This window comes from Meriones unguiculatus, chromosome 12, assembly GCF_030254825.1.
Source record: "Meriones unguiculatus strain TT.TT164.6M chromosome 12, Bangor_MerUng_6.1, whole genome shotgun sequence".
NCBI lineage: Eukaryota > Metazoa > Chordata > Mammalia > Rodentia > Muridae > Meriones > Meriones unguiculatus.
This window is the reverse complement of record NC_083360.1, coordinates 80,689,157-80,703,317: the sequence shown is the minus strand read 5'-3', so window position 1 is coordinate 80,703,317 and position 14,161 is coordinate 80,689,157. Positions and strand designations below refer to the sequence as shown.

At 39.7% G+C, this 14,161-nt stretch overlaps 1 protein-coding gene across 1 annotated transcript in view; it reads right to left on the bottom strand.

The window, feature by feature from the left end:
- Pde4b (phosphodiesterase 4B) overlaps positions 1-14,161 on the bottom strand; it is a 511,900-nt gene that overhangs the window by 403,409 nt on the left and 94,330 nt on the right. The window contains exons 2-3 of the mRNA XM_060365982.1: positions 12,109-12,220; positions 5,479-5,717 (exon numbers count right to left, since the gene is read on the bottom strand). Of these exons, the coding sequence (XP_060221965.1) occupies positions 5,479-5,717; positions 12,109-12,153 (284 nt within the window). The 5' untranslated portion in view covers positions 12,154-12,220. The remainder of the gene's footprint in view (positions 1-5,478; positions 5,718-12,108; positions 12,221-14,161) is intronic.

The following is a 14,161-nucleotide window of genomic DNA, read 5'->3' as shown; positions in this document are numbered from 1 at the left end:
CTTTACCGCTACACCCTGGCAAAGCAACGCAGAGGAGGAAAGAGTTCACTTTGGCTAATATTATAGAAGTTCTAGAACTAGCACTATAGTCCATCTTGGTAGGAAAGGCATGGGAGTCGATCATGAAGCTGGCCTGAGAGACAGGGAGCAGAGCAGCTATATTTTGTCTGCACAGAGGAGAGACCAGGAATGGGGCCAGGCTACAAAGCCTCCCTCAAAGCCTATCCCACTGACATAGCTCCTTCACCAAAGCTTCTGCTACACATTCCACATCTTTCTCAAACAGCACCAGCCTCTTGGGGCCAAAGCGTTCAAACACAGGAGCCTAATGAGGGATATTTCCCATCCAAACCACAGCAGGAAACTTCCAACTCTGTCTTTCTCCTTGATAAGTAAAACCTCTTTGTATCCCAGGCTTTTGGCCAGCTACCCCGCCTCTCATCCAGAGGGGTTATATATGAATTAGTTTTTCATATTTATCTTGACGCTCTTTCTCTGGAATTGACCCTGTATGACACGCACAGGCCCACCTTTATGACTAATTTAGCACATGGGTAAGAAATTCAAGGTCCGTTTCTGTCCTTGGATTGTTGCTGAAGCAATTACAGCACTGGGAATCATGTCCTCAAGACCCTTGGTTCAGAACAGGCATCAGCAAACTGAATGGAAGCCAATCTATGGCACCACCTATTTCTATAAACAGTTTTATTGGAGCGCCGCGCACTTGTTCGTTTACACGCTGTTGTCTGCAGCTACTTCGACAAAACAGCAGTGTTGAACAGTTATAACAAACCTTGAGACTCAGAACACTGAAAATATTTACTGCCTGGCACTTTACGACAAATACTAGCTGACAGCTGGTCTAGACATGGACTTGATGCCATATTCCCAGTACTCTGAGAGGTAAGTATAATTGTTTTTCACACATGGTGCAAGGCTGTCTTCCTTACCTAGTGAACTCTCGGCAAGCCTTGGCAATAATATTAGCTGGAGCCTTACTGGCTCATTTCTAATCAAGTGCTCCAGTCAGAGTCCTCTGCTAGAAATCCCATCGGTCTCCAGCTATCAATATCCCAACAGACTCTTTTCAAAGAATGCATCTACAGTCTTTTATTTATCAAGTGCTCTGCTATAAATAAATTTAAAAATAAATTTAAGGCTAATAATTGAATTTTCTTTTACTTTATAAAGAAGATACTTAATTAAAAAGAAAATAAGCGTGCTATAAATAAATTAGTCCCATGCATTAGGTGACTGCGGAAAACAAACAGCGTATAATTTTCAGATCCATTTCTCTCTCTACTACGGCATAAGCTAGCGATCCTTGAGACACGGTGTAGTAATTACTTTTTCATTGCTGTGAACAAATATCTAACAAGAAGCAAGTTAAGAAGGTGTTTACGAAGGGGGTTCAGGAAATCATGGCAGACAAGCCAAGATGGTAGATAGGAGCTGGAGATGGCTCAGCACATTGTATCTGCAGTCAGGAAGCTCAGGCTGAATGGAAAATGGGGCCATGTTACAAAACCCCCAAAGCCTGCCCCAGTGACCCACTTTCTCCAATGAGCCTGTGCTTCCTAAAGGTTAAACAACCTTCCCAAACAGTGTCCAAGTGTTTGGGACCAAGTGTTTAAAACCACATGAAGGGTACTCTGCACATTTAGACTAGACTGTTCCACCCCTGGACCCATAGGCTCATGGACATCTCATGATGCAAAATGCATTCATTCCAACATCAGAAGTTCCATAGTCTTTAATAGTCCCAATACTGTCCAAGAGCCAAGTCTCTTCTGAGATTACAAATAACTCTGTCCTGGCTAGTTTCATATCAGCTTGACACAAGGTAGGGTCATTTGGGAAGAGAGAACCTCAATTAAGAAGCTGCCCCCACATTGGCCTGTGGGCAAACCTGTGGTACATTCTCTTGGGTGAGCAGGGTCTTGCTTTCAAGGAATCTTTCCTGTTTCCTCCGTGTAAAACACATTAGTTTCTTTTTAAATGGTGCTAATCTCTTTAACAATTACAGCTGCTTTCCCAGCTGTCTTGTCTGCAACTTTGAATTCATACCTTTCCCTATGGAAAGGCACATGTAAACATCTTTCTGCTCCCTTGTTTCTTTCTTTTGCTATACACCAGAAGAGCAGTCAACAGTAACTTTCACATAGCCTGACTATTGTCCTGTCTTGAAATGTCATCATCCGGCATCAAATTTATTAAGCCATTATTTTCTCTTATTTTTTATTTTGAGTTTATAATATAACTAGAACATTTCTCTCTTTCCTTTCCTCCCTCCAAACCTTCCAAGATGCCCTTTCTCACTCTCCTTCAAATTCAGACTCTTCTTAATTGTTATTGCAAGCATGTATGTTTATGTATATAAAAATATTCCTGAATATAACCTGCTAAGTCTGCTAATGCTATTTGCTTGTATATTTTCAGGGCTGACAATCTGACACTGACACAAATCAGTCTAATCTTGCCTGGGAAGACCACCTCTTCTTCTTCAAGCTTTCCTCAGTTGTCTTTAGTTCTGTGTGAGAAGCTACACTGATAAAGTCTCACCAACATGACTGCCCAAAATTGAGCTGAACAAGGACAACAGCATTAAACATGCCAACACAGTCAGGGAAAAGTCTATAGTGCCTCAACCCTACATAAAGTCCATTACTTTTGAGTTTAGCCTCACTTGAGTTCTCAGAACACAAGGAGAACACTGTCATATTCTTTGCCAGAATATAATAGGATTTAAGGGCCTCAGCCCATTTCCCATTTTCCTGTAGAGTCTGTTTCCTTCTGAAGCCTCATGAGATGGACCTTCACTGTCTACACTTCTCTAGGCATTCTGGTCCTCTGAAACCCTACCAGAATGACCACTAAGTTCTGCTTACAGTATCCCAGGGCTTCACCAGCCCATGATTCTAAGTTCTCTGTGTTTATTTTGCAAATCAAATGGTCAGGGTTACCACAGCAACTATCCCAATTCTTGTTTTTTTTTTTTTGTTTTTTGTTTTTTGTTTTTACTTCTGTACTAGCTTCTTGTTTCATTGTGACCAGATAGTTAAAAAAAGAATCAGCTTAAGGGAAGAAGGGTGTCTTCTGGCTTACAGTTGAAGAAAGGATGGAATCCATCGTGGGACTGGGAAGTGGTGGCAGAATCAGGAGACATCTTGTCACATTGCATTGCCTCTACAGCTAGGAAGCACATACATCATGTACAGGAAGAGTCACTGGGCTGCAAACATCAAGGCCTGACTCCAGCCATGCACTTCCCCCAGACAAGGTAAAGCTCCCAAAGTCCCCACAGTCTTCATAAACAGCACTACCAACTGGGGACCAAGTGTTCAGACACATCAGTCTACAGGGGGGCACACTTCATGTTCAAGCCACACGTGGTTACAATTTTTCAAAAGCTTTTATTGACTAGTGATCAAGAGGAGAGAAACTAAACTTTGCTGGCTACCTAAAAAAAAAAAAACGTTTTCCTAAGCTAAGTGTCTTATTGAGTAACCAATCTAATTTTTTCAATAGCCTATGTGGTATGTCTTATATCTCTTTTTGTTGTTATAAACAAAACTATTGAACTTGGGGAGATAAGTTAGCATTCCCCAAAAACTAAAAGTCAAATTTTGAAACTTCTAAGAAGTTAAATTTTCTAACTTAAATTTATTTTATACGGTACTTTTTATTCACCCTGTTATTCAAACTGATAAATGCTATATAGACAACCACTCACAGCTGCCGGTCATCGCCTGGTGGTGGATGACCTTGGAGGGCTTCTGAGGAAGACTCTGGGATGATAAAGGGAAGCTAGATAGTTCAGGAAATGCATCCTTGTTGGATGACACGGAAGCACTTTCATGGGTAACACTAAGTACACAATGTCAAGTTACTGTAAAGTAAATCTGGAAAGCTTCAGGATTCTTAATTTTCAGTTATGCAGAAGCACAAACATGATTAGAACCTGAGGTATGCGCCTAAGAAAACTATGGGGACACAAGTCCTCTACAGTTCTCAGGGAACAGCTATCACAGTGATGGCTATGATGTGACCTCAGGTGAGGAAGAGATGGACCCCTGTGATTTTACAAGTTTAAACTCACCTTCCCCACAATGCCAGAGTGCTTTTTCTGCCACACACAAATCTGTGAACACTTTCATGCCACCAAGCTGTGACACCTGAAGTTTCAAGAATCTAATTCTTACTAGATTAACCACCGAACAAAGATTCCCTACATCGGCAGAGCTCAGCATGCTGTGAGGGTAAATGCACACCAGAAGAAGTCACAGAATTTAATGATTTATTAGAATGATGTCATGCAATAATTAGTTGTACTCAGTCGTTCTCCGTAATAAATTACTTTAAAAGTAGTACATTATTATAACTTTAAATTATGTAAATTGGTACATTTTTATTTTAATCAAACTCTCCATTTTAAATAAACAATTCATTATTGGAAAAGACTTGAAATAAAAAAGATTAATGACTAAGTACATGCTAAAACATATATATATAAAGGGAATTTCTGGCACAATTCTATCCAGGGTTCTATGATTTAATTTTCTTGGTCACCATTTCAACACAAGTTTAAAATAGGCTTTTCCACAAATACAGTAAAACGGCTGCTCTTGACACATATCTCTTTCTTTTAATGCATGTAGGTGTATGCAAGTGTGTGTGTTTGTATGTGCAGATGCTCATATATGGAGTGCCTCTGGGGGCAAGAAGAAAATGTCTGCTGTCATCCTCAGGACCTTTTCAATTCTGCGAGATAGGAGTATCTCATTCATCTGTAGCTCACCAGGCCAATTTAACCCAGAGTTCCTCCTGTCTCTGCTTATCCCAGTGTCTCTGCTTATCCCAATGCCACCATACTTAGCATTTAAAAAAAAAAATGTGAGTCCTGGTGATGAAATTCAAGTTCCCAAGCTTGAGAATACAAGCACTGTAGCCCCTGAGCCCTCACCCCAGTGCTCAAAGCAAAACTCTTATTTTTATTTTGATTCATGAGGGAGAGTTTTATATCAAAATAAATCCTGAGATCTGTAAACTTGGATTCTAACTTTAAAAGCTAGGTGTCTGTATGGAGTAGAGCAGGAGATACATTTAAGGAATAATCCAGTAGCATTCTAGAATACAATTTTGCTCTTCTGAATTAAAAGGCATCAATACACACTGAATAGATTTTCAATGAAATAGATCATAGTTTGTGCGCCTGCTTTATGCTTAACAGTGTTGCAGATGAATCCCAGTCTCTCCTCAGTGGGCTCTGTGTAAGGCACAATCCTTCCCATTTTAAGAAGCAGATGCTCTTGTCATTGTTTAAGAGCTTTTACCCTGCCACCCAAGGGAAAGAAACTCCCAAGAAGTCAACAGTCTTGTTTATTCCACAGACGTCAACGGCTGTTTTGCAAACACAATAGTATCTGAAATAACTGGAAGATAAGATTTAGAATTGGCTTTGGCTTTGAGGCTACTCACCACTCCTGGCTCACAGTTGTTATGGCGATGCTGGGGAGCGTTGTCAAAGGTAGCGTGGTTGGCCTGGAAATGCCATCTCCCTCGGGGGTCCTTGCCCTTTCACTCTGTCTCTGGGACAATGGTGGCAGCTGTAAGTTTCCCGAACAGCACCTTCTGCCTCTCCAGAGGTCAATCCCCAGGGTATAACTGGACGAACTGTAAGATTTACTCAAGCTGCATTCAAAATAGTCCTTAACATTCTGGAGGAGACAAAGAGAAAGAAAACAAGAAAAAAAGGTGAAACTCAAATGTCGAAGGGACAGAGTTAAATAAGAACCCAAATGATCCAGGGGTCACTGATGCAGCCCTGATCCATTATCTCACAATCAGACTCTGAAAGTGACATCAGAATCCTGAGACAACAAGCAAGATGAGTGGGGGTGGAGAGGCGCTGCTTTGTAATGCAACCCAGCAGTTACATTTCTTAGAGCTCCTTAGATTCACAGGTAATGTTTACCACAAGCAGCATATGGGTTGAAAGTTTGCTTTCTCTGTTTCTCTCTTTTAATTTGGAATTTTCATTTTGGTATATGCTAATAAACTATAAATATATAAAACTACTTATTTTTAAAGCAGAAAAATATTTTGTGTGCGAAGATGACAGAGGGTTGGTAAGAAGAGTCAGGTGATTGTCCCTGTTCCTAAATATAAACCTCATGGCTGGTAATGTTGCTGTTTTGTTATTACTGAATTATGGAACAGCTTGGAGATAGAAGAGATACACACTATCCAATCCTGAAGAGCCCTATTCAAGTCCATGCTGAATGCTGACATGAAAGGAACAAAAGTGACCGGACAAAAGCATGATGACAAGTAAGAGTCATCCTTCCCATGCCTCTGTGTGACTATGGTTCTTGGTGCTGCTGGAAGTGGAAACCCCAAAGACAGAAAATGCTGTCACATTGCAAGGGCCACTGAGATCCACCAGCAGTCCAAACGCTTCACATATATCTCAACCAACTAATGATGATCACTGATGATCTTGGAAACACTGGTCACGCCAGAATAATTACAGAAGGGGACATAATTACAGAAGGCTCCCCAGGAGCTGGAGTTACAGATGTTTGTGAGTGGCCTGCTGGGGTGCTGGAAACCAAAAGTGAATCCTTTCTGGAAGCGGAGCAAGCACTCTTAATCAATGAGCAGTAGAGGCAGCCTCAGCAGTCTCCTATTTCATTTTGAGATAAGGTCTCACTGAGTTACCCAGGCTGTTCTTGAACTCAGTGCCTAGTTCAGGCTGGCCATGAATTTGTCATCTTGCTCCAGCTTCCTGAGTATTTGAGGTTTCAGGCCTGTGGTATCAGAACCAATAAATAAAGCCATATTTTGATGACAGAAATCTGGGCAAGAAGAGGCAGGGCAATAGTCAGAAACTCTAGCCCTCTACCTAGAAGTGGAATATTATCATATTTTCTTATATTTGGCATACAGTTTTGAAATTCCATCTATTTAAAAATTCAACATAAGCACTACTTGGTGACAGGAAATTGATATAGTCTGGAATATTCCAGAAAGTGAAATAGCCTAGAATATATCAGGATCAGATTTGATGCTTAATAATTAGTTGCATACATTGTAGATATAGTACTTACTGCATCCTGGGGGTGAGGTGTGTGTGTGTGTGTGTGTGTGTGTGTGTGTGTGTAAAATTAGAGACAGAAGAAAACAATTGGTGTATATGTTTCTTTCTTTAGAATACTTAAAAACACCTTGAAGAGAGCTCCACAAGGAGATCAACAGAACCAAATAAATCTGTGTCCAGAGGTCTTTTCTGCGACAAATACTCCAAATAAGGACAATGCATGGAGATAACCTAGAACCGCTACTCAGATGTTGCCCATGGCAGCTCAGAGTCCAAGAGGGTTTCCTAGTAAAGGGAACAGGGACTGTCTCTGACATGAACTAGTGGCTGGCTCTTTGATCACCTCCCCCTGAGGAGGAAGCAGCCTTACCAAGCCACAGAGGAAGACAATGCAGCCACTCCTGATGAGACCTGAACCTGATAGACTAGGATCAGATGGAAGGGGAGGAGAGAAACTCCCCAATGAGAGGACTGAGGGAGAGGTATGGGCGGAGAAGAGAGAGGGAGGGTAGGATTGGGAGGTGAAAAGGGATGAAGCTAATGGTGGGATGCATAGTGAATAATCTGTAATTAATAAAAATAAAAAGATAATCTTATAGTAAAAAAATCAAAATTAAAAAAACTCCTTGAAGAAGCACAGAATATACATGATATTAGTAGATGTTAAAAATGAATATATAACTACAAACTGTAGACTAGAAATTGTGAGTTCAGCATCAAATATGCATGCAAAGAAAAATAACGGTTTTCTAGAAGGCAAAGCCTCAACTACGCACAAGAAACACTGTTCAAAAGTAAAGAAATGAAGGCATCATTTAGTTAAATTACCAGACACCAGGGCTTTCTGATTAAGTGTAGATTTTTTATTCTCTTTTAGAAAAAGGAACATTAGTAACCAGGTGTCAGCAGTTCAGACTTGATTTTGAAATGAGATGAGACACAGATCTGCCCCTTGCCCTCCGTCCTGAAGACTTCCAATTTAGGCGCCTACACTAGCTTCTCTGTGACAACTTCAGTAATGACGCTGGGATTACTTTTTTAGTCATTTCTTTTAAACAAGCAATTATTCAGGAATATGAGGAGAATCCGAAAGCGGTTATTTCTTCAAACATTTTTTAGGCATAAGGTGAATTTAGGAAAGTGTGATTTTTGAAAAGTAATGTAAAATTGTGATTACCAGAACAATCATTAAAATTAATGTTTCTTCCCCTAAAGATAGTTGATTTATGAGTAGCATAGAGCTGGTCAGAATCATGATGGCTAAAAATAGGAAAATCAGACACAAATTACAAGTTCATCAATTGAGAAAAAATTCAATTTTGAGGTTGTTAGTAATTTGGGTAGAGGAGAAGTCTGTAAAGTTTGGGCTAATTAGAAACGACTCTGCCAATAATGGTGATTGTTCTGAAAATAATAGTGTTTCCAGAATTTAATTTACTTCCTGAGAAGCTATTTCATTAAGTTCTGCTATGGCGATATGTTTCGCACTCATCAAGGGTTTCTGAAGTGAATTCTTTTAATTCAAAGAATGACTTCCAAACTTTAAGTTTGAATTTGCTGTAACTGGGGCATCAGTGTAGCTGTTTGCCTTTTGGTTCTATTACACATACACAGAGATATGTATGTGTGAAAGAGAGAGACAGAGACAGAGAGAAGCACAATATATAGATGCAGACATAATGAACTATATGTCTCACACAATTTGCATTTATATGTGTCTGTGAAGCTATTATCCTTTCTTCTTTTTTTTACCTCTACACATATTTACAGGTTCTTCTCAGTCTTTGGTATTTTCGTCTTTCCTCTCCCTACGACCCGAAGCTCGCTCCCACCCTTTAATCTTTTCAGTCGCAGTTAACCACGATGTCCAGCACTTAGATTGCACATAATCACATCTTACTTCCATAAGCCGAATTTCAAATAGGAAACAGTGAACACAGTCACGTCTTACTGTCACCTCGTTAAAGGTCTAGTGTATGTTGAGAATATAAATTCGGAACTGTACTTAATCGTGTGCGCGTTTCCACAGCTCCAAGCAGAGTGTCTTGCCTAAAGGAGAGGTCTTTTCACTTGTTATTCCCCTTTTCAAAACAATGTTCCCTAATACCTTTACAGCCCGCTCCTTCACTGCTTTCATGTCTTCTTCTCACGTGGTCCTTCCATAAATTCTCTGCTCTCACACACAGTCATTCTTCGCTCCCACAGTCAATTTCTGTACAGCCCTTACCGCAGTTGGGATCGTTTTGTAACTTATTAACTTATTTCCACTTGGATGGGAACTTGTGCTATTCATTGCTGAATCTCCCTCCAGAACCTAGATCTGCATTTGATACACAATGTGTATGTGGTGAAAATAAGATAGTGGGGGGGGGAGCATTTAAATTACTGAATAAAAAGTTGATGAATTAAAGTGAATTAAAATACAACAAACTATAGCTGACTCAGGACAAAGGCTTAATTTAAGGTTGTGGCAAATAAAATATAACTATCTGTCTTCCCAGTGAGATGGGAGAGCCTGGGAAACACACAACACGATCTGTGCTGTGGCTGAGAGGCTGGATGGAGAGGCAAATGTTGGTTGGGCCCTGAGCTTCAAAGATAAGGTCAGCTTAGAATTTAAATCTAAATTTCCTAGGAGTCATAAAGAATGAGAGGAAATAGAAGTTTGTCTTTAACAAATCAGTTTACAGCCAGGCGCAGTGGTATGTGCTTGAAATCCCAGCACTCAGGGAGGCAGAAGCAGACAGATCTCTGTGAGTTCTACACCAGCCTGGTCTACAAATTGAGTCCAGGACAGCCGAGGCTATGTTAAGAAATCATATCTCAAAAAACCAAAAGCCAAAAAATTCAAAACCAAAACAAACAAACAAAAGCAAACAAACAAAAACCCCACAAAAATCCAAACTTAAAATATCTACAGGGTTTCCATTTTAATATGTATTTTATATAAAAATTATTGATTAAATATTTTTCATTTCCTAATATCTGTATATACATAGATTCACAATCTGACATCTAGTCTATTTACAACTCACTTCCAAGCAGGTGAGTGACAGATAGTTAAAGATTGTCACACTGGACACATAAAACCTATGTACTACTTATGCTCTGTGCTTCTGGTGAGATTGATAATAATTGACTAAATGCCTTATTTCATATATGTTTTTGCAAAGTGGACCTCCACCTTGATTGACTGTGGTAACTTTCCTTATTCCCTTTGGGATAATCAGGATTATTTCTTGAAGACTGCAATGATAAAAGGAAAGATAATCCTGGTTGATAATAGTTAACTTGACAGGATCTAGAATCACCACCCAACAAGCCTCTGGGTGTGTCTGGGAGGGACTGTCTGAATTACAAAAGCTGAGGTGGGAAGACCTGCCTTGAAAATTGGTTTCAGTTCTGGACTGGAAAAAAAAGCTAGATAATCACCAGCATTCATCTCTGTTTCCTGATTACAGACACAGTGTGACCAGCTGCCTCAAACTCTGCCATTATGCCATTTTTGCCCACCACAGTCATGAGCCAAAATAGATCCTTTTTCCCTAAAGTTGGTTTGTCAGGCACTCTGTTACTGAAGCAAGGAAAGTAACTATTACAAATAGTTTGTCTATCAATAATTAATATTGCTCCATTTTAACCTTTAAAATAAATCAGAATGTAGAAGTAAACCAAAACAGAAGAGGCAATGCCAAATTTATTTTTAAGGGAGAAAAATATTTTTCCATTCTGTAAGTTTCCTTGTACAGACATCCTAAGCAGAGCACAGCTATTGAAACACAACTGTCCATCACCACTGTAAGAAATCGAAATGAGAAGGGAAAATTTTTGTGTGACGGAGAGCCAAAGGCCCGGGAAATGGAGCCCTGCACCATGGGAGGGGCTGGTGAAGAGGACAGGAAGTGACCAAGCCAATACTACACTCCTCTCATTCCCTTTCTTGTGTAACAGGGTTGAACGTATGTTCTCTGCACTGCTCACATGCATTGTCATTAAAAGAAGAGTAAGAGCGAAGAGTTATCTGAAAGACTGGGCGGTCCCCTCAGATAGGATTGCTACACTAATTAGAAATAAACTCTTGTATAGTCTTTCCTTCCATCTATGAAATAAGAGTTCAAGCTGGCCGGTGGTGGCACATATCTTTTATCCCAGCACTCAGGAGGCAGAGGCAGGGTGGATCTCTGAATTTGAGGCCAGCCTGGTTTACCGTTACACAAAGAAACCTTGTCTTGAAAAACCCAAAACAAAACCAAACATGGGGGGTGGGGTGCATATAAGAATTCAAAGGTTAAATAAGTCACAATATCACAGCAAACTTCCTGTTCCTCTGGCTTTTTACAGAAAGCAAATAATGTTACTTATCTTTCTCCTTTCCTCTCTACTTTCTTTTCGCACATCTTATTAATGGTATATAATTTTATGGCAATTTTAAAGCATAATTGGACAAAGACTGTGCCATGAAGGGTTGGTCACTTGAAAGCAAAGAGATAAATACTATCAGCTGCCCAGAACCGAAGCTATGAAGACTGTATGTTTATAGACTTCAAATGACTTGGAGTCGGGCTTCTGAACCATAATGGACATTCTGGGATCTCTTTTGAACAGTATGATTAGCAGGTCAGAGATGTGGCCGCATTTCCAATAAACACTGAGGCGAGGCTCATGTCACTGACCTCAGGAATACTCGTGAGCATCAGAGTCTACTGAGTATGCCCAGCACAACCTTCTGAGTGCTACTGACACAGTTTGCTTCACATGGTTAAAAGTGCGGGCGAGTCATTAATGGTGGAAGATGGAACAGTGTGAAAAGATGAATCAGCCCAACTACAAGTCGCATTTCCATTTCATAGAATGCTGGGTCCAGGTCCTGGTGATGTCTCTGTCATCAGAACGTAAAATCACAGCGTGACGGTATAAAACACCCTTCTCTGACTTTGCATGGCATTCTGGGATGGCTTCCTTGTTGAACAAAGTGCCGAATTGTGGCAACTTTCCCTGGCACTACTTACGTCATCTGCGGTCACTGTCATCACACTCCTGCTCTTCTTCATCATAGATGTGGGAAACAGCTCCTCTGGCGGTGTCTACTGTTCGCTGCAGCTTGCTTACTGCTGGTTAGACCTACAAGAAAAACAATGCACATGGAAATTGAGCTCTGGGTGCATAGTTAAATAAAAACATGATACCTTCCTTCAAATACATGAGGTATGTAGGGTACGCGTACAAGCAAGAACAATTTAGCAAGCCAACTAAACTTTACATTCTGAAAAGAGAGATAAAACAAAAACAAACAAACAAAAAACCCAAGAAGCCAAGAAAGTGGCACAAAAATATTAATAAGAAAATAAGAATAGGAGGTAACAATTATGCTCCCAGGTAACCAATGGTCATGAGGAATATGAAAGTATTACATAACCAGATACGGTGTACACACCTATAATCCCAGCACTTAAAGGCTAAGGTAGGAGATTCTAGAACAGCATGAACTACAAAACAAAGCCTCGTCTCAAAATATTCATAATGATAATATGTATTTGTATAAGATTCAAGAAGTAATTTCCTATAAAATATTCATGGTATTCCTATAAGGTATAGAAGACTATTATCAAGCCCCATAACTGAAGCCCCCTCAACTGAATAGAGAGAGAGAGAGGTAGAGAAAAAGAGAATGGGGAAGGAAGAAGGGAAGAAAGTGACTGGCTCATGTATTTTTGCCTAATAAGAGAACAGAGGGTCAAAAAATTATTTTGGCCTGGGTAAAATAGTAAAAACATGTAAGATTAAGAATTTAAAGAAAAACGACTCCTTGGTACTTTCTACAAAAGCGATCTAATACAAATAAAGCCCAGGAGAGAATGTACACCTAAAAGAAGAAAATTTAATTTCCATCTTTACCACCGCTTCAGCCTCTCACATGAAAATCACACAGGTAATACTTGTTATAGGTAACTTCAGCAAGCCATACTTGGAAAGAGTGGGATTTCCTGGCTTACGTTGCATCAGACCATTTATGGTAGACCTGCTTCAGCTGCTGACATTTGCCTTACGTAAGTCACTGGAAGAAACACAGAACCTCAACATCATCATCATTTAAGGGAGCACCTCATTTTCCAGGCTCCAGAAGAAGACCAGCCGCTGGCTTACGAAACTACTGAAAGAGGCGCAAATATGGAGTCCGGTCACGCAACTGATAACAAGAGAATACAAGGAATTCTGAATCTGCAGAACTTAACTGGAAACAGATGTGTTAGAAAAACAGAACCCAGGAAGTACCCATCATGAGATCTTGGCTTCAAAATGCCACGTGTTGTTGCTGAGCTCAAGTCCTCCTGACTGTTGTTCACTCTATGTATTTCATCTCTTGATATATGCTTGATCGGTGGAAACAAACGAGAAGCTCATATTCCTAAGTTAACCCAGATAAACGTAGGCCTAAATGCAGGATACAGGACTTATACACACTCAATAAATCTAAGTCTGCTAACAGTAGGAACTAGCTAGGAATTACAGGGGTGTTTCTTGCTGTTGCATGTGAGGATACATTTAATGGAAATAGTGCAGAACAATGCAGTGTTCAAAGTAAAAAGGAACCTCCAGCACCTTGACATATTAAAGAAAAATAGATACATAGATGAAATGATAGAGAGCTTGACAGATAGGTAATAAATAGAGAGATATAGATGATACAAACATGATAATTAGATAGACGAAAGACAAATGATCAACAGATGATAGAAGATTGATAAAAAGGATATAACTGATTAAGAGATTAGGTATGTAGATGATAGATTAGACTTTAATATGGCAAAATTGTAACATATATGGATGGAAATATGGTAAGAAAAAAAACTTACAGATAGAAGGACAGATGCTTCAGGAAACATTAAATCTTTCTGAGAGCAAGAGTCCTTTTGTCAGGCCTTCACTATGGAAATAAATTTTATGTATTTAAATTATTTGAATGTCAGGGTTTAGAGTACAAATTCATATGCCTTTAACAATGAACTCATCCTAGCAAGGAAAAAGGAAAATTCCAAATTACAAGGAAGTTTACAAAAAAAA